At 44.6% G+C, this 27,847-nt stretch overlaps 2 protein-coding genes across 21 annotated transcripts in view; one reads left to right on the top strand and one right to left on the bottom strand.

The window, feature by feature from the left end:
* LOC132387222 (oocyte zinc finger protein XlCOF6.1-like) overlaps positions 1-27,847 on the top strand; it is a 123,783-nt gene that overhangs the window by 6,180 nt on the left and 89,756 nt on the right. The window contains exons 3-8 of one of the 19 annotated variants that reach the window (XR_009509810.1): positions 1,923-2,079; positions 4,525-4,599; positions 13,811-13,980; positions 17,454-17,542; positions 24,334-24,408; positions 26,293-26,400. The exons of 3 other annotated variants lie outside the window; for them this stretch is intronic. Coding sequence is in view for 4 of the 16 variants with exons in the window: in XM_059959578.1 (XP_059815561.1) it covers positions 2,244-2,582; positions 17,454-17,492 (378 nt within the window). In the remaining 12 variants the exon portion in view is untranslated. Of the gene's footprint in view, positions 1-1,922; positions 2,583-4,524; positions 4,600-6,699; positions 9,927-13,810; positions 13,981-14,064; positions 14,097-17,387; positions 17,543-22,908; positions 23,013-23,113; positions 23,252-24,333; positions 24,409-26,292; positions 26,401-27,847 lie in introns of those variants that run through there. 15 more of the 19 variants (XR_009509809.1, XR_009509817.1, XR_009509811.1 and 12 more) reach the window with 15 other exon arrangements.
* Positions 72-27,466, bottom strand: LOC132387219 (zinc finger protein 79-like). 2 transcript variants are annotated; one of them, XR_009509808.1, is made up of 3 exons: positions 27,327-27,466; positions 23,159-23,326; positions 72-994 (listed from the first exon to the last, which is right to left on the bottom strand). XR_009509808.1 is itself a non-coding variant. In XM_059959573.1 (2 exons), exon 2 carries the CDS (start codon positions 14,775-14,777, stop codon positions 13,908-13,910), a length of 870 nt encoding a protein of 289 aa, XP_059815556.1. In that variant the 5' UTR covers positions 14,778-15,131; positions 23,159-23,214. The 2 variants fall into 2 exon arrangements, 1 of the variants encoding a protein (XP_059815556.1); XM_059959573.1 differs by lacking the exons at positions 72-994; positions 27,327-27,466 and adding an exon at positions 13,908-15,131 and having other exon boundaries at positions 23,159-23,214.

Genomic DNA, 27,847 nt, shown 5'->3' on the forward strand with positions numbered 1-27,847 from the left:
CCCAGTGCTGAGCTGACTGCGCCACCAGCTGACAGGAATGGTGGGAGGGGTTTGTGGTGTCAGGGTAAATCTTACTAAGAAAAATTTAAGCCCAATACAAAGTTAAACACTCAACACAGTAGAGGCAATGACTTAAAGTGGTGGACTGCGTTCTCCTTCCTCGGTTCGTAAGAACAAGTTGCTCGTAAGTCGGACATTTGTAACTCAGGGACTACCTGTATTGATTGGGACTCGAATAGTGTAAAAGGGGTAGATGGGGTAGAGTTTCTCAAATGTGCCCTTAATCAGTATGTAAAATTCCTGACGTAGAAGTGTGCAATAAGCTGTTAGGAAATGATCAGGGCTTGTGACAGAAATTAGTGATCATAATGCCATGAAATTCAAAATAAAGATAGAGAAAGAGAGGTCTGGACCACGGGTTGATATTCTAAATTGGAGAAAAGTCAATTTTGATGGTAACAGGAAGGATCTGACAAGTGTGGCTTGGGACAGTCTGTTTCCTGGCAAAGGAGTACTTGGTAAGTGGGAGGCATTGAGAAGTGAAATTTTGAGAGTGTAGAGTTTGTATGTGCCTAAAAACATAAAAGTTGAAACGTCACCAGTGCAGGGAACCTTGATTTTCAGGAAATATTGAGGCCCCGGATATTTTGTTCCTCTAAATGCCTCAGACTGTTGGGTGCTGCCAAGACTCATTAATGACTACAATATCATAATTCCACTTCCTGCGCTCATCTGACTTTTTTTTAGTTGTCTTCTGTTAGGTTCTAAAAGCTTCCAAATAATGTTTGCTCTTTTGTTTTCCCCTCTCTTTGGCTTTTATGTTGTCTTTGGCTTCTCATTTCAGCCACGGTTGTGTCCTCCTGCCTTTCCAATGCTTCCACTTCTTTGGGATGCATCGATGACTCAGCTTCCAAAATGCTCCCAGAAACTCCAGCCATTGCTGCTCCGTTGTCACTCCTACCTTTTCCCTTCCAAACAAGTTTGGCCAGCTTCTCTGACATAGAAACATGGAGAAGTTCAGTACAGAAATAGGCTATTTGGCCCATCTAGTCAATGCTGAAAAAAACATTTAAGCTGTGCAACTACCTGCACCAGGACCATCGCCCTCCATACCCCTACCATCCACACTCCCATCCAAACTTCTTTTAAATGGTGAAACCGAGCTCATATTTACACTTGTGCTGACATCTCATTCCACCCTCTCACAACCATTTCAGTAAAGAGCTTTTCCAAATGTTCCCATTAAATTTTCACCTTCTCCACTTACCTATGACTTCTGGTTATCATTGTACCCAACCTCAGTGGAAAATCCTCCTTCCATTTACCCTATCTTTACCCTCATAATGTTGTATACTTCTGACAAATAAAGCAATGTATAATTTAATTGTTTATGTTTAGAGCATTTTTAGGTGTATAAGCTGATGAGGGGTATTGATCATGTGGATATCCACAGGTTTATTCCCAGGGCTGAAATCACTAACACGAGGGGACATAGTTTTAAGGTGCTTGGAAATATATACCGAGGGGATGTCAGGGGTAAGTTTTTTTACACAGAGAGTGGTGGGTGCGTGGAATGCACTGCCGGCTATTTGTGTGAGAGTGTTTCAGTTACTGTGGGGGAGGAACCCATGCAGCTCAGTGGGAACAGGGAATAATACCAATCGAGAGAGTCAAACTGAGCCAGGTCACAGATTGGAGATGGCAGAGATGACCCATTCTTATAGAGACAGGAAGAGCGTCAGAGAGTTTAATGGTCATTCCAGATACCAGCACTGTGCCCAGTTAGAAGGTGATTTCTCTCTCCAAATTGGGTTAAACTTCACTGTAACAGTGTGATGTCAGAACACACCTTGACAACTCAAGTGATCTCAGCTGAAATGTTGTTCTGCACCAATTGATGGATTTTGTAAATCTTTTCACAGGTTAAAAATGACAAGGAATTTGTCTATGGGAATGTCTAACACAACACACATGTTTTGCTGTCTCTTTTGATATTTAAGAAGTGGAGCAAGGGATTCACTCGATTATCCTTCCTGCTCAGACTGTGGCGAGGGATTTACTCGGTCATTTCAATTGAAGGTACATCAGCAAGTTCACACCGGGACAAGGCCATTCACCTGTTCTGTTTGTGAGAAAGGATTCAGTCGTCTTCCCACCTGTGGACACACTAGTCAGATCACACTGGGCAGAAGCTCTTCATCTGCTGAATTTGTGGGGAAAGATTCATTTTGTCATCTAACCTAATGGCTCACCAGCGAGTTCACACCAGAGAGCGGCCATTCACCTGCTCAGACTGTGGGAAGAGATTCACTCAGTCATCCCAACTGAAGGCACATCAGAGAGTTCACACTGGAGAGAGACCATTCACTTGCTCAGAATGTGGGAAGGGATTCACTCAGTCATCCGACCTACTCACACACCAGTCAGTTCACACTGGCGAAAGGCCATTCACCTGCTCAGACTGTGGGAAGGGATTCACTCAGTCGTCCGCCCTAATGGCACACCATCGAGTTCACACTGGGGAGCGGCCGTTCACCTGCTCGAACTGTGGGAAGAGATTCACTCGGTCATCCCAACTGAAGGTACATCAGCGAATTCACACCGGGGAGAGGCCGTTCATCTGCTCGGACTGTGGGAAGGGATTCATTTGCTCATCCCAGCTGAAGGTACACCAGTCAGTTCACACTGGGGAGAGGCTGTACACTTGCTCAGTCTGTGGGAAGGGATTCACCCGGTCATCTCAGTTACTGAGACACCAGTCAGTTCACACTGGTGAGTGGCTGTTCACCTGCTCAGACTGTGGGAAGGGATTCACTGAATCATCTCAACTGAAGGTACATCAGAGAGTTCACACTGTAGAGAGGCCATTCACCTGCTCAGACTGTGGGAAGGGATTCACTCGGTCATCCGACCTACTGGCACACCAACGAGTCCACACCGGGGAGCGGCCATTCACCTGCTCAGACTGTGGGAAGGGATTCACTCGGTCATCCGACCTACTGGCACACCAGCGAATTCACACCGGGGAGCGGCCATTCACCTGCTCAGACTGTGGGAAGGGATTCACTCGGTCATCTAAGCTGAAGGTACATCAGCGAATTCACACTGGGTAGAGGCTGATCACCTGCTCAGACTTCGGGAAAAGATTTTCTCAGCCAAATCAACCAAGTAGGCATCATTGAGTTCTTACCGGGGAGTGTCCGTTCACCTGCTGTGAATGTGGTAAGCAATTAACTCAGTAATCAGACACAGACATACTTTATTATTCCTGAGGGAAATTGGGTTTCGTGACAGTCGCACCAACCAAGAACAGGAAATATAGCAATATGAAACCATAAATAATTAAATAATACTAAGTCAAGTATGCTGTTACGTACCCAGTAACTGGGTTAACAGACCAGCAGAAATGGAAGGATATGTTGGTGTCTGGTGGTTCTTTAACTAAAGGTGTTTATTCGTAAAATAAACCAAAGAGTATCAATAATGCAAATATACATATAAAACAGGTTAGCAATAATAAACAAGCTCTATCAATATCTAGGGGTATATGAATAGTCATAAGAGAATATAAAGTTCAGTTCAGTTCGTCCATGCTGAGGTAGCTGTTGCTGTGCTGCAATTGGAGAGAGAGAGAGGGGGGCAGAAAGCGACCAAGAGATTGGGCAGCTGCAGCAAGCAAACCTTCTGTTGTCTTCTTATTCCGTTGTACCATTGTGGTCATTCGGTTATGACCCCTCCGTTCTCAGCTAGACTGTTCTTCAGTGGTGGACTCATCACCCTGGCATGACTGGACACACACACAAGTCCCCACCAGCCCTGCCGTCACACTGTGAGCCTTTGTGACCGATCTTCTGATTCGGTCCTCTAAGCCCCCACCTTCCTGTGGGTGCACAACACTCGGTCAGTGTCCACTGGTGTGTTTGAAGAGTGTCTCCCCAGACCCGTCTTTTATCCCCACTGACGGGGTATCAGCCATCCATCAACTCAATATGTCTATGTCCATCAAGCTAGGCCACTCCTGCTGTCTCTTCAGGAATGTTAACGAGCAAAGAAGTGTCCCGGCAGCAAAAGGTTTCGTTTACCTGTCCATCAGTGAAGCAGCCATAATACCTAAATCAGTCGTCTCTCTCTTATCTGTAGCAGATATCTCTACCTCTGTTCTTCATCTCTCTCTCACTCTCATTAGCTGCATAGTCCTCAAAGGGGGGGGGGGGAAGGGTCAGCTCTGGACCCCATTTCCATCAGGTCTGTTCAGCACACATAACACCCCCACCCTTCAAAGAATCTTCACCGGGTTGAAAATTCACTAGTAAAGCACATTACAGAGTCTAATCTAATACAGAAGTGGTCTTTAACTACAAGGATAACACAGGTATACTTTCAAATTAACACCTGGATAAACAATCAGCAATTACATTGTCATTTCCCTTTACATTTTGTATTTTAATATCAAATTCTTGTAACAACAGACTCCAACTAAATAACCATGTATTTTTATTCTTCATGTTTGTCAAAAATACCAAGGGGTTGTGATCAGTATAGACTATCACTGGTTTCTACGCTGGACAAATGTCGACCTCAAATTGCTGTAATGCCAGGGTAAGTGACAGTAATTCTTTTTCTACAGTGGAGTTAATTCTTAGCTTAGGTGTATATCATAAAGAGTGAACCAATACATGTGTGATTATAATGTAGTACATTACAGAAGTTTGTGCAAATAGTAATCTCTGGTTTACTGCTAAACCTCACTTTCAGTCAACCTGCTATGATATCATCTTTAACTTTCACAAGCTTCGTCCAGAAAAACAAAGCTGATCACCAAATAAACTAAGCCCATTTTCTGAACTTCCACACCCACTCATTAATTTTAAGCAGGTCATTAATTTTATCTTCAGGATATTTAATTTGATTAGTTTCCTTGATGACACTAGCAGATGGTCTCTCTGGGCCAAAACAACACTTTAAGTTCTGCCTCTCCAAATCACATACTTGAGCAACATCACCAAGTTGTTTATCCTTAAATTTCAAAACAAACATCTTGTTAACAAACCATTGTTTAGTTAACGGTCTCTTCCCTTTGCACAACAGTCCTGGAACCAAACCCGAATTTACATTTACTTTATTCAAAAGTCGAGTAACACTTTTTCCCTCAGTATCTTCAATAACATCCATCTCACCAGCTTTTATCTCATCACTGACTTTTAATACACGTGACTGAGAATCCTCACTCTCTACTGGTGCCAAGGTTAACCCTTTCTTCATGGAACCAAGTCCATTTGACCCAAAAGGATTGCATTCCTTTTTAACCAAATCAGACATTTCAGACCTTTCCTGAGTCTCCACACAAGGTTCAGTAACCTGAACACAGGCCAATGGGACAACTGCCTCTTCTAGGCTTTCAATACCAGTCCCAGTTTCAAATTCCAAGTTCCCCTTATCCTCCCAGTTACTCTCTGGGCAACACCCATCTGGAGTAAACTCAACCTTGCAGGTTAAAACAACCTCGTCTGCTAACCCAGCGGACTCCCTCAAGGTAGCGGCATCCTTTTCATCTCGGAAAGCCTTTGCATTATTGAGAACACACTTAAATTCTTCAACTACAACCAGCTCTGTCAATCCAGAAACATCATCCGTGTCCAACCCTGGACCTTCTAACTGCCACATCTGTTCCTCATCTTGGCTCTGTGCCTCCATAAATTCCTTGCTCACTCCAAAATGTCCACCCAGGGGTATCTTATGGGCCAATTTCAAGATTCTGTTCCTTGACAACACTGACTCTGCTTTGTCTCCCTTACTTTCTTTAGCCCCACTATTCTCCGTTTTACCATCCTCCAACCTCTCCTGGTACGGGGCTGGTAAAAACGTCTCAGCTAAATCAAGGTTGGACTCGGCTAAATCAGGGGTTGTCTTAACAGCTTTCCTCGACATTCTTCTGGTGACTGCACCTGCGGGATTAAATTCAGGAACTATGGGCGGGGGCTCAGTCCTGGCAGGCTTACTCGTGAGCTGAACTGCAGAGGAGACATCCCCCCCGGCCAGGTCATTCCCGAGTAAGACATCTACATGGGGTATCGGGAGTGCAGCCCGTACCCCTGTCATGACTGGTCCAGATACCAGGTCACTCTTCAGAAATACTTTATGTAACGGTATGGCCTCAGTTCCTTTTCCAACCCCTTCTATCACGTTCACGTCACCAGTATCTGCCTCACTATTGAATTCCAATGCTCTGCTTAGGATTAAGGACTAAAAAGCCCCAGTGTCTCTCTAGATTCTTACTGGCACTGGGGGTGACCCCTCCCTCACAGGTACCAACCCGGTTGAAAGGGATTTCTCACATCCCTCCTGAACTCGGTTTAGCTCCTCTTTTAACGGCATTTCAACCGGCTTAACACAGCCCGTCGGCGCGGTCGCCTTTCCTTTCCCCGTCTCCTTCTTTGGAGCAAAGCACTTAGATGCTATGTGGCCAGATTTCCCACTGTTATAACACACACCGCTAGGAGACCTGCCAGACGGCTTTTCCTCCTTGTCTTTTCCGGTAGACCCCGGCTTAGTCTCAGACTTAGCCGTTAGGCTTTCTCTACCACCCCTACTACTCCTGTGGTAGCACTTATTTGGGGAAAATTTCATTTGATGGGTTAAGGCGTATTCATCTGCTAGCTTGGCAGATTCTGATATGGACTTATTCTTCTTCTCATTCAGGTATCTCCGGACATTATCCGGAACACAATCTTTTAATTCTTCAATCAGGATCATCTTTCGTAGGCAGTAGAAATCCTCCTCAACCCCTTCTGCAGCGCACCAACGGTCAAAGTACACACACTTGTCGTATGTAACCTCTGTGAACATCTGATTCCACTGCTTCCTTAAGTCCCTGAACTCTTGTCTATAGGCTTCAGGTACCAGCTCATAGGCCTGAAGGATAGCCAGTTTTGCTTCCTCATAATCCTCTGCAGCCTCCATAGACAACACTGCATATGCACGTTGAGCCTTCCTTTTAAGTACACTTTGTAACAACACCACCCACTTATCTCTAGGCCACTTCTGGTTCACGGCCACTTTTTCCCTACAGGAAAGTGTTCTAACAACTCTGCCTTGAATATCTGCATCGTGACATAATGTTCAGCTATCTTACGTTGCATCTCTGCCATCATCATCCCTTTCTTAACCTCCTTGAATTCGAAGGACTCCACCATTTCCCAAAACTCAGACTTTTTAGCCTTCTTTAATGCCACAAAGTCTGGACTTAACAGAAACTCGTCAACATCCATTTCTGCTGCCTGTCTTTCTGGTTTCTCACACAACCAGATCAGATAAGGGAAATCTATCATTTTAGCTAAAGGCGTTTATTAGTAAAATAAGCAAAACAGTATCAATAATACAAATACACATATAAAGCAGGTTAACAAAAATAAACATAGAAGTGTAGGAATAATAATCAATAATAAGAAACAAGCTCAATCAATGTCTAGGGGTAAGTGGAAACCAGCGCAGGACCAGCCTATTGGCTCAGGATGTCTGAAACTCTGAGGGAGGAGTTGAAAAGTTTGATGGCCACAGGCAGGAATGACTTCCTATGACGCTCAGGTTTACATCTCAGTGGAATGAGTCTCTGGCTGAGTGTACTCCTATGCCTAACCAGTACTTTATGGAGTGGATGGGAGACATTGTCCAAGATGGCATGCAACTTGGACAACATCCTCTTTTCAGACACCACCGTCAGAGAGTCCAGTTCCACCTCCACAACATCACTGGCCTTACGAATGAGTTTGTTGTTTCAGTTGGTGTCTGCTACCCTCAGCCTGCTGCCCCAGCACACAACAGCAAACATGATAGCACTGGCCACCACATCATCAGCCTCGTCCGGCAGATGTTAAAGGACCTCAGTCTCCTCAGGAAATAGAGACGGCTCTGACCCGTCTTGTAGACAGCCCCAGTGTTCTTTAATCTAACCACATGTAACTCTCGCTTTGGCCCTCAGCTTAATATGGGGGGTGATAGACCCGCAGCCTGGCCAAACTTAAGAAATCTCCTTTTGGTGGATGCTGTGTGTTGTGTCCCCTGTAGTAAATCAGTACCCTGAAATACAAAACAGTACACAATATGTGATTAAATGATTGAGCTTTATAATTCTTACTTTGACTATAGGGTTAGTAAAGAAAACAAAAAAAAAGAAAAAGGGCCCAGTCTCTCCATTCACGTCTTCTCATCTCTCCCCAGCAAAAGAGCACAAAATCTCTCTTCCAAACTCACAAGAAAGAACATTTCTCTCATTGGATAGCCTCGCACTCCAAAACCCTGTCATCTCTGGTCATAACCTAAACATTGTTACACTTTTGACACACTACCGGTTTCACACTGGGGAGGAAGTTTCAATAAACTGCAGGCTGGATATTTGTCTATCACCGTTGCTGAATGCAATTTTGAGAGTGACTGTCGGTGCTGAACTCTGCAATTATTGCTGCTGCTCACCACACCCAGTTCTGCACCCAGGTCACTGGGCATGGGAGGAGTTTCTTCTGCTGCACATTCACCTTTAATGGGACTGGAGTTTAATATTCTGGACCTGAGACAAATAAATCAGTTCTATTTTAAACTCTGTCTTGGTGAATTTACAACACACCTGGTGTACAGTAGAGTCAACTCAGGCCAGCTGTACCCAGTGATTCTGTTCCACAACAGTCCTTTTAAATCCTCCCGTTTTCACCCTCTCACCCTCCCTGTGGTGATGGGTTCCGAACAGTCACCACTCTGTGGGTGAAGAGGTTTCCCTTGAATTTTCTACTGACTGAAGAAGTCGAGCTGACTGCAGTTCTGTCTGAGATGTTCTTCACCCCTCTAATCTCTGGATGAGGAAGAATGACATTGCGAGTTGAACTCCTAATCACGACTCATTTCCACATTATGGGTCACTTTCCCTGCTTCTAAAGTGTTGTTAGAGAACACCACTGTTCTCTAAAAACTGAAAGCAGAATGGGAAACGATTAGTTGAATGCTCAATGAAGCAGGGTCAGAAACCAGAGGCGAGTCTGCACAGGGCAGAGTTTGGGGGTCTGGATAATATTTGAGGTAAGAACATATGATGAGAAGGGGATCAGCAGCAGAATGAGGCAATGAATGACAGAGTAGCAACATTTGGAAGCTGATTGACAGAGAAAATAATTTGGTTGTCTGATGACACAAACAATACCTGGGGTGCGGTGCTCCACTGGTTGAGGAACACGTGTGTGTTGGGAATGGTTTTATCTGTTGGGGGAGTTGTTCCTGTTTGTTTATCCTGTAATATTATATCTGGATGGTTCTTATGGATTGTCCTATCTGAAATAATGTATTGATTATCATCTAATTTGCAAGATTTTGACACTAAAACTGTATTGGGCTTGAATTTATTGTACCTTTATGAAGTGATGGAGGGCATTCATGAGTTTGTATTTTAAAGCAAGATTTTAGTGAATGATATTTGCCATTTCTTTGTAACTTTGTAAGTAATCAGATTGAGTAAATCTGCTGCAGGATCCTGGAATGTGTTGGATTGTGTCTGATTTCTCTGGCATTTTCTGCACTAACTTCCTCATTTGTTAATATTTCATGTATTTTTGATGTTTCCCCCCTTTTGTCAAACAACTTGTCCTGTATTTCTGCAAGGAACTCCTTTGTTTTTTTAGGGGGAGTTCTTGAACTCTCAGTCAGGTGCTCAAGGCTTCCTTGTCACCATCTAGTCTACTCAGATTGTTGGGATGTCTCGCATGGAGGGTCATACTCATTTCACTGGTTAAAGTTTTCTTCCGGAGTGATGATTGATTGTTCTGAGTTGGCCTATCATTTAGGTTTTCTGGTCTGTATTTCTTATCACGATTGCAAATACACACATGGAGTGCTGAATCCTGTTCATTTTTGATGAAAATATATACTTAAAAGTTTTATCTGACTGTTTTTTCTTGTTTTTTTTTATTGAAGTTCATCATAAAACAAACATTTCCAGAAGATGTATTTCAGACATTGTAAACATATATATAATCATATATGCCACAAATCCCCACATAGAATTTATCTGAGGTATACACTTCTATAAGTGTGAAAGAAAAAACAAGCAAAAGGAAAAAAAAAACTATGTACAAGTAGGGAGTGATCTTTTTTTTACAACATATTCATTGATTTGTGAGAATAAAAGCAGGCCTAGAGGGATTATGTAGTTAAACCATTTTTCCCAGTATGAATCAATTTGTTCCAGATTATGATTATCTTCTCCATCTTGTCCATTGTAATTTCCATCCATGCATTTAAAGTTGGGCTCTCCTGTGATAACCATTTCCTAGTAACAGTCTTTTTACCAGCTGCCAACAATATATTCATTAAATATTTATCTTTTTTCAACCATTCTTGAGGTATACATCCAAAATATATGGTCTTACTCCCCAAGGGTATTTCACATCTAACGATGCCATGTAGGGCATTGTGTATCCCCCTCCAATTGCCTTTGATAACAGGGCAGTCACAAAAAATATAATAATGATTTGCATTTCAATTTCCACAGTTTCTCCAGCAAACAGCGAGGTTACTATCATAATGGGATTTCTGGGAGGGTGTAATGAAATATCTTATCAAGTTTTTCCATCCGAACTCCCTCCATTTCTGAGAACTGGTACACTTCCATTGATACCTCCATATTATTGTCCATTCTTCCTCAGATATAATTATCCCTCCTTCCTTCTCCCATTTTGTTTTAATGTTTGAAGTCAAATATGTTTTAAGATTTGACAAACTCTTATGCATGCTTGTAATAATTCTACTACCATTATCTGAATTATATGCTTTTCTAAATAGCTCTATCATGCATGTGCTTGCCTTGGATACAATTTTAAGCATCCTATTGACATACTGTCGCATCTATAAATACTGATAAAAATCTTGTTTTTCTAAATGTTTCTCTTTCAGCATTTCAAAGCTGAACAGTATTCCTTCTTTCATTATGTTGCAAAGAACTGTTATTCCTTTAGCTGTCCAGTCCTTAAATCTAGCATCCAATTTATTTGGTGTAAAATCTGAGTTATATGCACACCATTGAAGAATTGCAGTATCTCCCTCGAGATTATATTCTTTTATAATAGTTTTCCATATTAAGAGTCAATTTCACCCATGGATTATCAATAGTATTTATGTACCTTTGCAAGTTATTATCAGCCAAAACTGCTTGTATGGGGATGGGAAGTACCCGCTCCTCAATGTTTTTCCTTTGTGTGTCATACGATGGGTTGCTCCAGCATATCACAGCTCTCAACTGTGCTGCAAAATAATAACCTCGAAGAGAAGTTAAGCCGCATTCACCCTTTTCCTTTGCTAATTGCAAAGTTTTGAGATGAACTCTAGGCCTTTTACCTTGCCAAATATACCTTGATAACATCTTGTTCCTTTCATTGAATTGATTTTGATTAATCTCTATTGGTAGGGGCTGAAAGAGCTATAACAGTCTGGGCAGTGTATTCATTATAATAGACTCACTCCTTGAACTGAAACTAAAAGAAAGGAATCAGGTTCCATCTTGCTATATATTCCTTAATGTTCTTTTTATATAAAGGCTGATAATTACATTCTGATAATGTTGCCTAATCTTTTAGCATAATGATGCCCAAATATTTGAAAGACTCTGTTTGCCATGCCCGGGGTTATCTACTTTCAATTTCTCTTGCTGGGCTGTAGTAATATGAAAGTAATTGGGTTTTATCTATGTTGATAATGTATCCTGATAATTGACCATATTGTTCAAAGGATTGCAACAATCAGGTAAAGAGTATGTTGGTTGCCCTAGATAGATCAAAATGTCATCCACGTAACAAGTCAATTTATGCTCTGCCCCTTTACTAGTAATTCCCCACTTTGTCTCATGTATTGAGCTAATGGTTCCAGATATAATGCGAAGAGTAGTGCTGACCATTCACAACCCTGTCTTGTGCCCCTTTCTAGGGTAAGACTATTTGATTAAATATCCATTGATTTTAATCCAGCGGTAGGGTTGTCATATAGTGCCTGTATAGTTTTAATAATTGTTATGGAAACCAAATCTATGTAAAACTCTGTAAAGAAAATTATAATTAACCGAATCAAATGCCTTTTCAGCGTCCACGCTTATCACTATTGCTTTGATTTTATTTTTTTGTATATATGATCCATAATGTGAAGTATCCTTCGTATATTGTGCAAACACGAGGAAATCTGCAGATGCTGGAAATTCAAACACACACACAATGCTGGTGGAACACAGCAGGCCAGGCAGCATCTTTTGGGAGGAGCACTGTCAACGTCTCTGGCCGAGACCATTCGTCAGAACTAACAGAAAGGAAAGATACTAAGAGATTTGAAAGTAGGTGGGGGAGGGGGAAATGCGAAATGATAGGAGAGGACCAGAGCGGGTGGAGTGAAGCTGAAAGCTGGAAAGGTGATTGGCAAAAGTGATACAGAGCTGGAGAAGGGAAAGGATCATGGGACAGGAGGCCTAGGGAGAAAGAAAGGTGGAGGGGAGCACCAGAGGGAGATGGAGAACAAGTGGAGTGATGGGCAACTAAGCATGTCAGGGATGGGGTAAGAAGGGGAGGAGGGGCATTAACGGAAGTTAGAGAAGTCAATATTCATGCCTTTCTTTCTCCCTTATCACTATTGCTTTGATTTTTTTTGTATATGAATTTGTATACAAGTTCCCTCTCTTCAGCAAGAGTCATTCCTTTGCCGCCCTGCTGGCAGTTTCCGCAGCCACAACCCCCGCATTTTGGCTCGCATGCTGCGCCAATACTATCCCACTTCCTATTTCCACACTCCATTTCCATAGCGGTTTTCTAGAACACAGAAGATGACATCTGCAGTTTTATAAGTTTTGAGGCGAAGGTCTCTTCTGACTTTGTCGTCAAGACTGTCCAGCAGTTGAACCTTTTTCACCTCTCTTGAACCGGTTGGCTCTCGCTGCCTCTGGAGTGCTTCCCAGTCCTTTCTCCACCTGTGAAAATCACGTCTGCTGCCAGTAAACTTGGGAAGGGCCGTCGGTTTCAGTCTGATGGCTGGCGTGGGAAAATTGGAGGAAAAGCCCAATGCCGTCAGTGTTAGTCTTTCAGCATCCTCCTTTCTCCTTGCCTGTATGAAGTGGGCCTTCTTGGAAACCTGCTTGGGGATTTGGAGTTCGAGCCCCTTTAGGCGACTCTGAAGGTGCTTCCGATCCCCTGGCCAGATCATTCGTTCCCACCTCCTTCGCTGTCTTTACCAGTCCTTGCAGATGGTTAAGCATGAAGCCATACGCCTCCTGGTGGCCATCGGGTTGTACAGCAGTGACGTCTTCACATTCATCCTCTGCTGCTTGTAGTACGGTGAGCAACTCAACATTTCCAAAGTTGGTCCAAAGAGTCTCCCGGATCAGCCTTCTGATTTCCTTCAGTTTCAACTCACACTCATTTGCCGTCTTTGCCAGGTCGGCTTTTTGCTGTTCAGTTAACACAGCTACTTTCTCTGTGTTCAGCTCCACCTCCCGTTCTGCAGTGAGTCCGGCCTCCACATCATCATTGGCTTTCATGACTTTCTCGGTTTCTATTGTGAGTTTATTGAAACTCACTCTGAGCTCCTCTTCAGACATGTCTTCATAGGTCCTGGTAATACTGTTGGCCAGATGAGAAAACAATCTTTTTGCTGTCATTCTCTCTAGCTTGAGTTGCTCAACTGATTTCCCAATAGCTTGATCAGCCATGTTTGATTCCCTCTGCAGGTGAAAGTACAACTTTTTAGTGATGCTTTGATGTTTTTTTTTTATCTCAACTTGATTTCCTTCCTTTTTCAGGACTCCAGGTTATTGCTCTTGCTGTTCCAGCTCAAAGCTCCCAGATTTCTGTTTCCTGGTCAAACAGTTTTGTCAAGTCTGAGCAGGTGAACGGCCTCTACCCAGTGTGAACCTGCTGGTGTTTTTCGAGACCAGATGACCGAGTGAATCCCTTCCCACAGACTGAGCAGGTGAATGGCTTCTCCCCAGTGTGAACTCGCTGATGTACCAGTAGGGTAGATGACTGAGTGAATCCCTTCCCACATTCTGAGCAGGAGAATGGCTTCTCCCCAGTGTGAACTCGCAGGTGTTCAAGTAGGTGGGATGACCGAGTGAATCTCTTCCCACATTCTGAGCAGGTGAACGGCTTCTTCCCAGTGTGAACTCGCTGATGTACCAGTAGGGTAGATGACTGAGTGAATCCCTTCCCACAGACTGAGCAGGTGAATGGCTTCTCCCCAGTGTGAACTCTCTGATGACTCTGTAGTTTGGATGACTGAGTGAATCCCTTCCCACAGACTGAGCAGGTGAACAGCCTCTCACCAGTGTGAACTCGCTGATGTACCTTCAGATTAGATGTGTAAGTGAATCCCTTCCCACAGTCTGAGCAGGTGAACAGCCGCTGCCTGGTATGAACTCGCTGATGTTTCAGTCTGCTGGATGAATCAGTGAATGCTTCCCCACATTGTAAGCAGGTGAACGGCTTCTCCCCAGTGTGAACTCGCTGATGTCTCTGTAGGTTGGATAACTGAGTGAATCCCTTCCCACATTCTGAGCAGGAGAATGGCTTCTCCCCAGTGTGAACTCGCAGGTGTTCAAGTAGGTGGGATGACCGAGTGAATCCCTTCCCACATTCTGAGCAGGTGAACGGCTTCTCCCCAGTGTGAACTCGCTGATGTCTCTGTAGGCTGGATAACTGAGTGAATCCCTTCCCACATTCTGAGCAGGTGAACAGCCGCTCCCCGGTGTGAACTCGCTGGTGAGCCATTAGATCAGATGACCGAGTGAATCCTTCCCCACAAATTCAGCAGATGACCAGCCTCTACTCAGTGTGAACTGACTGGTGTGTCCACAGATGGGAAGACCGACTGAACCCCTTCCCACACACAGAATAGTTGAATGGCCTTGCCCAGTGTGTAGCTTCAGTTGAGATTACTGAGTGAATCCATTCCCAGTGTCTGAGCAGATGAACGGTCTCTCCCCTGTGTAAAATGACGGACGTGTCAGTTGGTCAGATGACCGAGTGAATCTCTCCCCACAGTCTGAGCAGGAAGGATGGTTGATTGAATCTCTTGCTCCTTAAATATCTAAACAGAGACAGCACAACTGGTGTGTTTTTAACCTGTAAAAAAATTTAAAATCCATCAGTGGGTGAAGGACAACATTTGATATGAGATCACTTGAGTTGCCAAGGTTTGATTTGGTATCACACTGTTACAGTGAAGTTCAACACAAGTTGGAGAGCGAAATCATCTTCGAACCGGGCACAGTGCTGGTATCTGGAAAAACCCACAAACTCTCTGATGCTCTATAAGGGTGGGGTACTTCTGCCATCTCCAATATGTGACGGCTCAGTTTGACTCTCTTCAATGGTATTATTCCCTGTTCCCACTGAGCTGAAAGGGTATCAGGCCCCACAGTAACAGAAACCCTCTCATGGCGCATCAGCGCCAGACTTCGAGATGAAAGGTCCTGAGTTCGAATCCGGCCGGCTCCCCTGCACGCATTCCATCCGTGCTGGGTTATGAGCTGGTGATCTCTTTGGCCCCTCACCCAGCAGAAGGTAATGGCAAGCCACTGCAGTAACTTGCCTCAACGTTAGAGAGACATGGAGAAACTCTGAAATTGAGGATTTCTCCTACTCAGATATATGGTTGGTCTGCACAGCTCTTAAAGGAATTCGAGTGAATGGTAGTATTATTTAAGGTTCTTGTCATGGAAAAGTACAACACAGAAACAGGCCCTTCCAGTTTGTGTTGAACTATTTAAACTTTCTACTCCCATACCCCTTTCATCCAAGTACCTATGCAAACCTCTTAAATTTTGAAATTGAGCTCGCATGCACCACTTCTGCTGGCTGCTCATTCCACACCCGGATCTGTGTGAAGAATTTTCCCCTCATGTTCCAATTAACCTTTCACCTTTCACCCTTAACCCATGGCTTCTGGTTGTAGTCCCACCCCATCTCAGTGGAGAAAGCCAGCTTGCATTTACCCCATCTATAACCCTCATAATTGTGGTATACCTCCATCAAATCTCCCCTCAATCTTCTACATTCCAAGGAATAAAGTCCTGACCTGTTTCAGTCTCTCCTTATAACCCAAGTCCTCCAGACCTGGCATTTCTCTGAAATCTCTGAACCCCTTTTACATCTTTCCTGTAGGTTGATGACCAAAACTGCACAATACTCCAGATTAGGCATCACCAATGTCTTGTACAAAGTCAACACAACATACCATCCAGTACTTTGGTTTATGAAGGACTATGTGCCAAAATCTTTCTTTCCGTCCCTATCGAACTGTGACACCACTTTTAGTGAAACATAGGCCTGTATTCCCAGATCCCTTTCATCAACAACACTCCTACATGTCCAACCAGTCACTGTGTAAAACCCACCCTGGTAGGTCCTACCAACATGCAACATCTCTCACTTCTCTGCATTGAATTCCATTTTCCATTTCTCAAGCCATATTTCCACCTGGTCCAGTTCGCACTGCAAGCCATGATAGTCTTCTCACAGTCCGCTGAATCCCCAGTCTCGGTTTCATCCTCCAATTTGCTGATCCCTAACCAGCTTATCATCCAGATTACTGATATAGATGACAAACAACAACAGATCCAGCACTGATCCCTGTGGCTCACCAATAGTCACAGGCCTCCAGTCAGAGAGGCAACCACCTGCCACCACACTCTGGCTTCTCCCAAAGACAGTGTCTCATCCAATTTACTGTCTCATCTTGAATGCTGAATGACTGAACCTTCTTGACCAACCTCCCATATGAGACTTTGTCAAGTGCCTTGCTAAAGTCCATGTAGACAACATCCACTGCCTTGCCCTCAGCCACATTCCTGATAACTTCCTCGAGAGACTCTGTAAGACTGGTTAGACATGACCCACCATGCACAAAACCATGCTGTCTATCCTTAATCAGTCCACATCTATCCAAATACTTATATATCCGGTTCCTGCACATATGTTCTAATAACTTTCCCACTACTGATGTCACGCTCACTAACGTAACATTTTCTCATTTATCCTTAGACCCCCTCTCGAACAGTGGAACAACATTGTCTGTCCTCCAATCCTCCAGTGCCTCACCTGTCACTAAGAATTATTTCAATATCTTTGCTTGGACCCCGACAATTTCTGCACTTGTGTTCCGCAGGGTCCTTGGGAACAACTAGTCAGGCTCTGGGGATTTATCCATGCTAATTTGCCTTAAGACAGCAAACACCTCCACCTCTGTAATCTGTCCATGCTCTCTGAATTTGATGCTGCCTTGCCTCACCTCTATCGACTCTGTGTCCATCTCCTGAGTAAATACGGATGCAAAACTACTATTTCAAACCACCCCTATCTATTTTTTCTCCCATATAGATTACCATTCTGATCGTCCAGAGTGGGCATGTTTCTGTTCTGACCTTCTCCATGTTTCTGTGACAGAGAAGCTGGCCAAACCTGACTGGAAGGGGAGTCTGGTAGGAATGACGATGGAGCAGCAATGGCTGGAGTTTCTGGGAGCAACTCGGGAGGTGAGTGATAGACACATCCCAAAGAATTGGAAGCATTGGAAAGGCAGGAGGACACAACTGTGGCTGAAATGAGAAGCCTAAGCCAACATAAAAGCCAAAGAGAGGGCAAATAATAGAGCAAAAAACATTGGGAAGCTTTAAGAAACCAACAGAAGTCAACTAAAGAAAGTCAGATGAGCTCAGGGTGTGGGAGTATGATATTGTAGTCATTAATGTGTCTTGGTAGCACCCAACAGCCTGAGGAATTTAGAGGAACAAAATATCCGGGGCCTCGATATCAGTTGAAAACAAAGGTTCCCTGCACCAGTTACCTTTCAACATTTATTTTGGTAGGTGCATACAAACTCTGCACCCTCAAAATTTCACTTCTGAAGAACCCCCACTTACCAAGTACTCCTTTGCAGAAAACAGCCTGTCCCAGTCCACACTTTTCAAATCCTTGCAAATACCATAAACATTGATCTTTCTCCAATTTAGAATCTCAAGAGAGGTCCAGACCTCTGTTTTTCCGTACTTACTTGGAATCTCATGGCATTATGATCACTATACACAAAGTGTTCCCATTCACTAATTTTTGTCACCAGCCCTAGATCGTTTCCCAACAGCTTATTGCACAATTCTACGCCGGATGTTTTATGTACTGATTAAGGAGCATTTGACAAGCTCTACCCCATCTAGTCCTTTTACAGTATGGGAGTCCCAGTCAATATATGGAAAGTTAAAATCACTTACTATATCAACTTTTTTTTCTTGGTATAGTCTGTGAATTCTCTACAAATTTGTTCCTCCAGATTCCTCAGACTGTTGGGTGCAACCAATTCCCAGTAATGCCTACGATATCACAATTCCATGCCCTGGGCTCATCTGGCTTTCCTACGATGCTTCTTGCATTGTGATTTCCACAGCTCAACACATCCATCGCACCAGGCTCAAGCATTTGATGCTGACTCTGTCTGAGCTCTGAACAACATCTGTCTGGTGTCAAGAAAATAACCTCTCCCTCAATGTCAGAAAAACCTCCAATGCTGAATTTTGTGATGAGGACGCAGGAAAGGTTTTCTTCTGATGACTCTTCCATGAAGGTCATGTTTGTGCAGGTGTCGCTGTACAGTAGAACAGTGCACCACCAGTTCAGAGTCTGCTAAATCTTCCTGAATGTTTTTTACAGTCAAACGGGGGTTTTGATTTGCCTTTCTAGCAATCCTACGAGTAGCTCTTTCGGAAACTTTTCTTGGCCTTCCAGACATCAACTTGACCTCCACCGTTCCTGTTAACTGCCAGTTCTTAATTACATTATGTACTGAGGAAACAGCTACCTGAAAACGCTTTGCTATCTTCTTATAGCCTACTCCTGCTTTGTGGGCATCATTTTTTTTAACTTTCAGAGTGCTCAGCGGCTGCTTAGAGGAGCCCATGGCTGCTGATTGTTGGGACAAGGTTTGAGGAGTCAGGATATTTATAAAGCTTTGCAATTTGTACAGCCTGGCCTGTCCTAATGATGATTGCAAACAAGCCATAGCCCTAACAAGCTAATTCAGGTCTGAGACCTTGGTAAAATTTAACTGAGAGCTCAAATCTCTTGGGGTGCCCGAACTTTTCCTTGGTGCTCCTTTCCCTTTTTTCTCCCACTCTAAAATTGTACAAAACAGAAATAATACACTAAACTCCTGATGAAGGGTTTCGGCCTGAAACTTCGTTACTACCTCCTCCCATAGATGCTGTCTGGCCAGCTGAGTTCTGCCAGCATTTTGTGTTTTTAATAATACACTAATCTTGCTTAAAATGTTGAATATTTTGTCTTTAATTTTGAGACTTTTGGAGACCAGTTCACCTTCTACTCACTGAACTATTCACAGTAACAGGAAGTTTGACCAGTGGTGCCCAGCCGTTTGCATACCACTGTATGGGATGGGGTGGAAAGCGCGGGGTGTGACGGGAGAGAGGAGGAGGAGGAGGAGTGGGACTGACAGGGAGCGAAGAGGGAGAACGCATGGGGTGAGGGGTAGATTTAGAGGGTGAGAAAGAGGGGAAGACAGTGTGGGATACGGGAGGCAGCGGGGAGAGTGTTTGAGAGAGGTGGGAGGGTGGGATGTAGGGAGAGAGAGAGAGAGGTTGAGAGCCGGTAATGGAGGCGGTTACAGAGTGGCGGAGGTGAGTGAGTGAGAGACAAGTTTGATTGAGGTGCGTGAGAGAGGAGGAGATGGAGAGGGGAAGACAGAGGGCGACTGATATTGAGAGTGGGATGGCGGGTGATAGGGGTAGGGACAGGGATTGTGGAATGGGAGAGAGAATGGAAGAGTAAGAGAAAGATGGAGAGATGCAGAGGGAGAGAGTGAGAGAGAAATGAAAAGAGTCATGACAGAGTGAGGAGATGAAGAGAAACAAGAGAGAGGAGTACGATTTATTACTAGAGGGGTAGAGAGAGTGACAAAAAAGGAGAGCGCAAGGAAAGGGGTGAAAGAGAGTGGGAGGCTGGTCAAGTAGCAGTGTAACTGAGAGGGATAGGGAAGAGAGAAGCGGGAGGGAGAGAGGCGGTGAGGAAGCATGGATGATTGAGAGGGGTGATGATAAGGAAGGGGTGAGGGAGAGTTGAGAGTGAGGGAGAGAGGGAGCAGGAAGGGAGGGCTGGAGTAGAGGGCCCTATGAGGAAGACGGACTGTGAGGAGGGTGTGGAGAGGGAAATGGGGTAAGTAGCTCGGGGTGAGGGAGAAAGGCAAGGAGATTGGTGTGTATGATCTGAATTGTTAGATTAACTATTTATCCAGTCCCCAGTTGCAGGGTCATTAATCACGTATGTTCACAAGTCACCGAACAAATCCACCGTGGGATTACGGTTCCATGCTGGGAATTATGAGTGTGAGGGCAGCTTGCTGTTCTCGGTGTCGGATGTGGGAGGTCCTGGAGTTTCCTAGCATCCCGGACGTTCACATCTGCGCCGGGTGAGCCGAGCTGCAGTTCCTAAGGGACAATGCCAGGGAACTGGAGCTGCAGCTCGATGACCTTCGTCTGGTCAGGGAGAGCGAGGAGTTGATAGAGAGGAGTTACAGGCAGGTGGTCACACCGGGGCCATGGGAGGTAGACAAGTGGGTCACGGTTAGGAGGGGAAGGGGAAGAGTCAGGTACTAGAGAGTACCCCAGTGGCTGTACCCCCTGACAATTAAGTACTCCTGTTTGAGTACTGTTGGGGGGGGGGGGTCAGCCTATCTGGGGGAAGCAACAGCGGCCGTGCCTCTGGCACAGAGTCCGGCCCTGTAATTCAGAAGGGTAGAGAAAGAGAAGGCAGTAGCAATAGGGGACTCAACAGTTAGGGAGTCAGACAAGCGATTCCGTGGACGCAGTCAGGAGACCCGGATGGTAGTTTGCCTCCCTGGTGCCGGGTCCGGGATACTTCTGATCGCGTCCAAGATATCCTGAAGTGGGAGGGTGAGGAGCCAGAGGTCGTGGTAGATATAAGTACCAATGACATAGGTAGGAAAAGGGAAGAGGTCCTGAAAGGAGAATATAGGGAGTTAGGAAGGGATTTGAGAAGAAGGTCTGCAAAGGTAGTAATCTCGGGATTACTGCCTATGCCACGTGGCAGTGACAGTAGTCATGGAATGAGGTGGAGGATAAATGTGTGGCTGAGGGATTGAAGCAGGGGGCAGGGATTCAAGTTTTTGGATCATTGGGACCTCTTTTGGGACAGGTGTGACCTGTACAAAAAGAACGGGTTGCACTTGAAAGCTAGGGGGACCAATATCCTGGCAGGGAGATCTGTGGAGGCTACTGGGGAGACTTTAAACTAGAATGGTTGGGGGGGTGGGAATCAGATTGAAGAGACTAGGGGAGAAGAGGTTAGTTCACAAATAGAGAAAGCTTGTAGACAGTGTGAGGAAATCTAGGAATAATGGTGCATATTTCCCTGAAGGAGGAAGCTCATGTGGTGATGAAGAAAGCTTTTGGTATGCTGACCTTTGAGCATTGAGTACAGGAGTTGGGATGTAATGTTAAAATTGTACAAGGCATTGGTGAGGCCAGATTTGGAGCATTATATACAGTTCTGGTCACCAAATTATACGTAAGATGTCAACAGAGAACAGAGATTTACTAGACTGTTACCTGGGTTTCAGCACCTAATTTACAGAGAAAGGTTGAACAAGTTAGGTCTTTATTCTTTGGAGCATAGAAGGTTGAGGGGGGACTTGATAGAAGTATTTAAAATTATGCGGGGATTAATAGAGTTGATGTGGATAGGCTTTTTCCATTGAGTGTAGGGGAGATTCAAACAAGAGGACATGAGTTGAGAGTTAAGGGGCAAAAGGTTAGGGGTAACATGAGGGGTAACTTCTTTACTCAGAGAGTGGTAACTGTGTGGAACGAGCCTCCAGTGGAAGTGGTAGAGGCAGGTTCGATTTTTTCATTTAAAAAAAAATTGTATAGGTATATGGACAGGAAAGGAATGGAGGATTATGGGCTGAGTGCAGGTCAGTGGGACTAGGTGAGAGTAAGCGTTCGGCACGCACTAGGAATGCCGAGATGGCCTGTTTCCGTGCTGTAATTGTTATGTGGTTCTACCGCGTACGATTCTGGTCTCCATATCCGATAGCGGGGAGTTTTAACTCATATGGGGACCAACTGCAGCTCAACCCCAGCTGATGCGGGTGTTTCCCCTGTTCAGGTGGCGGTGAGGAAGGGGTTAATCTCGGGTTTGTGTAAATCGAGGGCTGGTTGCTGTGGGAAAGGGCCGGGACCGAGCCGGACAGCGGGAGGCTCCGGGCTCTCCAGTCTTGCATCCCTGGTTTTAGTTTTGCACTGAGTCGAGATCGCGGGATCAGTTTGCTCTGGTTCCCCAAGCTGGGAGGGTGGACGTGGGTGAAGGGGGCCTCTCTGTGTGTCGGTGTGGGATGAATGGTCAGAAGGGTCTGGGGCCACTGGCGGAACGGAGGGTGGTTGGGGTACTGTGGGTGATCGGAAGTAACCTGGGTGGATGGGCAAGGGGTAAATTACGTTGTCAACGAGGGTGGAACTGGTCCAGTGAATCAGACAGCTCAGCTCGCGTGTCCTTTCAGGAGGCCACAATTCTCTCATCATCTTAATCACTGATTAATCTTCCTGTTAACATTGAGTTTGTTACAGAGCCCCAGGGTCTGGGAATGGCTGGGTGGTAGGAGGCAGAGGGTGATGGTGAGAGGCAGTTTCTTGGACTCGAGTTCCATGCTTAGTGACGTTCCCTGGGGTTACACCCATTGCTACTTGTCATCTATGTCAATAATTTGGTTGAGAAAGTACAGGGTATGGGTAGAGAGTTTGCAGCAAGTTCAAACAAATACTGTTTTTGAAAGACAGTCAGTAAAAACACTCCCCTCTCTTTCCCTCTCCCCACTCAGATCTGACCAAAAGCTACTTCAGAGGATGCAGGATCTTTTACTGAGTGACCATTGTGAGGGAATGGGAGTGGTTTCAAAGGGCCGGGCTGCTGGAAGCACATTACCAGTCCTGGAGTGATTGCAACTGGGTCTGACAGAGGCATAACTGGTTCTGCTGGGCACATTCAGTCTCACTCCCAACTATTTCCTCCCTTCCTTTGTACAGGTATGTAATGTCTAAAGGACCAGTGTTTGAGTAAATGAGACTCACCAAACTTTCTCCTGACTGAATCACCGGAATCTCCGAGTCAGATGGGTTCTCTCCAGTCGGTGCTCTCAGTCCTCGGGCTGGTTCATTTGTTGCTGTTCCCACGTCATCAGTCGTGGTTTGCCTCCAGTTGGGGTTTTTCTTCAAATAAATCTCTCACCACAGGTCGAACTTTAAACAGAGAGACAATGAAGCACATTAATAATGAAAAGGAGAACCAAACATTTCTGTGTAATGTTACTAAGAACAAAACTCACTGAAATTTAAACACTGAAGGCAGATGTAATGATCTCAGTGAAGAATCTTTTATTGTCCCTCACATGTCACAGACGATATGGGATAAGAAGGAGCCATCATTCAGTCATGGTAAGACATAAGACACAGGAACAGAATTAGGTGATTCGATACATCTGGTCTGCTCCACCATTCAACCAGGGCTGATTTTTATTCCAACACCACATTCCTGCCTTCCTCCTGTAACCCTGAGCTGCTCAGCAATCATCAATATGTTAATCTCTGTCATATGTATACCCAAATGGCAGCTTCAACCAACCTCTGTGGCAACAAATTCCAAAGATCAGACATCTTCTGGCCATAAAATGTTTCTCATCTGAGTTTTAAGGGGAAGCATCTTTATTCTGAGACTGCACTGTCAGATCACAGTCTAATGGAAACATCCTCTCCATGTCCATTGTATCCAGGCTTTTCAGCATTCGGTAGGTTTATTAACCATACATCCCTCCACCACCCCCACCGGCCCTCTAAACTCCATTGAGCACAGGTCCAGAACCATCAAATGCTCCTCATTCATAACACCGATCGTTCCTGAGATTATTCATGTAAACCTTGTTAGGAACACTGTACTGAACACATTTCCAGGAAAAACAGAAAAATCGGTTCCAGGATAATTGACAGGGAAAAGTTGTGCTTTCTTTACTGTTCTACTATCACATGTGCTGGCGCGTGGCCAAGTGGTTAAGGCATTGGTCTAGTGATCTGAAGGTTGCTAGTTCGAGCCTTGGCAGAGGCTGCCTGTGTGTCCTTGAGCGACGACACCGGTGCCAAGCTGTGTGTGTCCTAATGCCCTTCCCTTGGACAACATCGTTGGCGTGGAGAGGGGAGACCTGCAGAGACTCTAACGGAGGCCTACAAACTATCACAGCCATTTTCATTTCCAGGTTAAAACAGGTCCATTTCATGAAATATAAACCAAGAAATAAAAAGAAACTGGAATTACCAGAAAGACTCTGCAGGTAAGGAACAGCTTACAATACAATTCAATTAATAACATTTCATTAGATTGAGTTCAAACATTTTCAGTTATTAGTGCAGATCTCCAGCACAGCTGCCTGATTTCCACTGTGTGACAGTGGGGGGGGGGGGGGGGGGGGGGAGATTTCCAAACACAGTTTGAACACCAGACTCAGGGTCTATTTCTACTGTTGTAAACACGGAACAGCCCAGTTACTCACAGCCTCTCCCTGTGAGGATGGAATGGGAACTCATCCTCTCCTCAGACTGGCAGTCATTGCTTCCAAAGGAACTCCAGAAACAAACATCTGATCCCAGGCCAGAAATACTCGATCAACACCTCACAAGCCCAAACAGCTCAATCCCTGGGTCCACTTTAGCTGGATCAAAAACTATGATATCCCAGGACCCAACCTCACAGACTCACACAGCTTAATCTGCCACTCACCGACCCTGAGAGTCTCACACATCGTCCCCACATCTCACACTGGGTCGTGCAATCCGGGATTTCCCCACAACCAATGTCCAGCTGCTCGAAATTTCTGCTTCATTGCAGGACGAGCGTCCGGCCCCATCTGTAGAAGCTCAAACCAAAGTCAAAGCCAAAACACCAATAGTTCCATTTGCCTGGAAAGCCGATCACAGGATTAGAGCCCAAGCACCAACTCTCCCAGTACTCTTTGCTGCCAGCAAAATGCTGCAGTGTGTCAGCCCGTCACTGTTCATAAACTAGCACCTCCACACCAATGCACAACAGAACTGGGACCTGATGACCCTCCGGCATTCCAGCTAACAATAACCGATTCTGGAAATGACTCAGCGAGGCCAAAGGTACAAAAGAACACTTCACAATGAAGACAGAGGTTGGAAGAAAGTTTGCTGATATATAACATTGAGGAGGTGGGATACAGGGTGGACCGAAGATGACCCAGATGGGAGATGTAAATCACTGAAGCAGGAAGATGGGTTTAGGAGACTGCACAGAGGTTGAACAAGATGAGCAGAGATAAGCAGATGGAACCAGGTGGGAGAAGGGATCATACATTCAGAGGTGCAGTGCTACCAGAGCTCACCGGACAACTGCTCCGATACCTCTGTAAAAAAGTCAAAATAAACAAGCGGGTAATTTAACAGCAGCCACATATTAAATAGAGGGAATTCTACGGAAGCAGGGGGTTGGGAAGTGGGGGTGTTGGCTGGTGGGGAAAAGTACCAGTAATAACATTAGGATATTTGATCGTTTTTGGTTTAATCCTGGAGCTGTGACTGTTTTTTATTTAGGTATTTGTGAAATTCCTTCTCGCTCGACCCATTGTCCAAGGAAGCTGGGAAATACCTGCACAGAAGTGCAAGCATTTTCCTGCTCTTTCCAACGGGTACCATTGGATTCCAGGAAGGAGCTATATTAAGCAAGGAATGAACATAGAAACCCAAGTTTAGAAGTTTAAAACAATGAAAGAAAAATTCACTGCTCGCTCATCTTCTTCCTGATTTTGATCAAATACACAAGCTAATCATCCAAAATCCTCTTCTACACCTGGATAAATTTAGTTTTGTTTTACAAGCTAAATGGAAAAAAAAACATTTCTGGGCTATAAGGTAGTTTTATGTCATTTCAACTACCATTAATAGCGGATCAACCCCTTGGCCTCGCTCCACCAACTGTAGCTGATGGGAAAGAGGCTCTTTTTCTCTTTGTGTTGATAGGAAAAAGAGTAATTTAGTGAGGCAATGAATGAGATGAAATGCATTTCCAAAACTCCCAAATGGTTGCTGTCCTCCCGTTAACATTTGTCACTTCCAAACAACGATATTTTCTATTTGTATAAATGCGATAATAATTTATGTAAAGATTCAAACTTCTTTAACTTTTTATATATTTAAAGACTAAACAGGATCTGTAAAGGTCGAACTATGTAACACCCGACGTGTGAGGAGATTGTATCGACACTCACAGATACACTTCCCGTCCAACCATTTCTGCGAGAGAAATGGTACGAGGCAGATTTGCCAACCTACCACTTTTGAGAATAACATTCAGCAATATTTGTGGCTTTTGCAATAGTTCATCAGAGTTTATTTTTTCATACTTGATTACTTGGTTCCAATTTAGGTGGCTAAAATCGTAAAAAATGAATTGCTTTATTTCTGTTATTTTTATACCTCTGAGGAACACTGCTAAGCGCTGCGGGCCCTGCCGTCTGCTCTGACTCAGTCGTATTAGTAAGGCTACATCTATGGTGGTCCGTGGATTACTCGCAAATCCTAAAGTAAATTTTTCTCAGTAACAACCCTTTGGCTTCTAAGCAAACAAAGTTATTTTACTTGCTTGATAATTATATTTTATGATAATCGGTTAAGTGCAACAATGCAATATTTTGTCATATTATTAAATTAAGTATTATATGTTTAATTTTACCAGTTATACACTGAAATGTAATGATAGGCTGTCATCTTGTTAATGTCTTAGCTGTGGAACTCTGGAATTCATATATTTATTTCACCTTGGTTTACTGCTTGCCATTATAGCAAGCCCTATATATGTCACATCCAATTTGTGCACCTGCTCATTGCACGTATGGGGCAAGGCAGTTGCCCAGTAAATGAAATGAGCATGTACACAAATTGGATATCACAAACTGGAAGTGATTTATAAGTTCATGGCCTAAGGTGGAAGGAGTCAATTTTACAAAACCGATCAATTTTACAAAACCTAGCCATTTTCAATTATGTCAAACAGAAATACCACAAAAGTTATTAACTTCAAACTTTCTGCATAATCACTCAAAGAGTTGAACGACACGTGCAGGCACCGAGCGCTGTATAACTTCAGGCCTTCCAACTTAGGCCACGAACTTATCAATCAAACCACCACCCACCCCCCCCCCCCCCCCCACAGCTTCGGCAGCTAAAAAATTACCTCTTCAGCCCTGCTCCTCAGCCGTCCGGCAGAGCTCGGGCCCGGCCCTTTCCCAATGCAACCGGCCCCCGAGTTACACAACACCGGGATCATTCCCTACTCACCCCTGCTCGAATCGGAGAACCGCCAACAACAGCGGCACTCGGCACCGCGCATGCGTTCAGCAGGCGTTTCTCCGCAGCGCCACCGATGGCCGGAGGTCTGCACATCGTCGCCGAAGGCCGGAGATCTGCACAGCGCCACCAGTGGCTGGAGATCTATACAGCGCCACCCGTGGTCGGGGGCCGGAAGGACAACGGAGAGTTAAATCACAAACACGACAAAGTCTGCAGATTCTGGAAATCCAAAGCAACACAAACAAAACGCTGGCCGAACACAGCAGGCCGGGTAGCAGCAGGAATGGAAATCAGAATGAAAATGTTTGGACACCGGGAACTCCCGCACGGAGCGGATAGTTCAAAGGTTAGTTTATTATTAGAGCAGCTATCCATAAATAACACTGAGTTTCTGTTTCTCCATAG

Source organism: Hypanus sabinus, unplaced genomic scaffold (genome assembly GCF_030144855.1).
Source record: "Hypanus sabinus isolate sHypSab1 unplaced genomic scaffold, sHypSab1.hap1 scaffold_164, whole genome shotgun sequence".
Taxonomy (NCBI): domain Eukaryota; kingdom Metazoa; phylum Chordata; class Chondrichthyes; order Myliobatiformes; family Dasyatidae; genus Hypanus; species Hypanus sabinus.

What these genes read in the sequence shown, in the direction of transcription:
- LOC132387219 (XM_059959573.1), bottom strand. Translation starts at nt 14,777, where the DNA reads ATGGCTCACCAGCGAGTTCACACCGGGGAGCGGCTGTTCACCTGCTCA.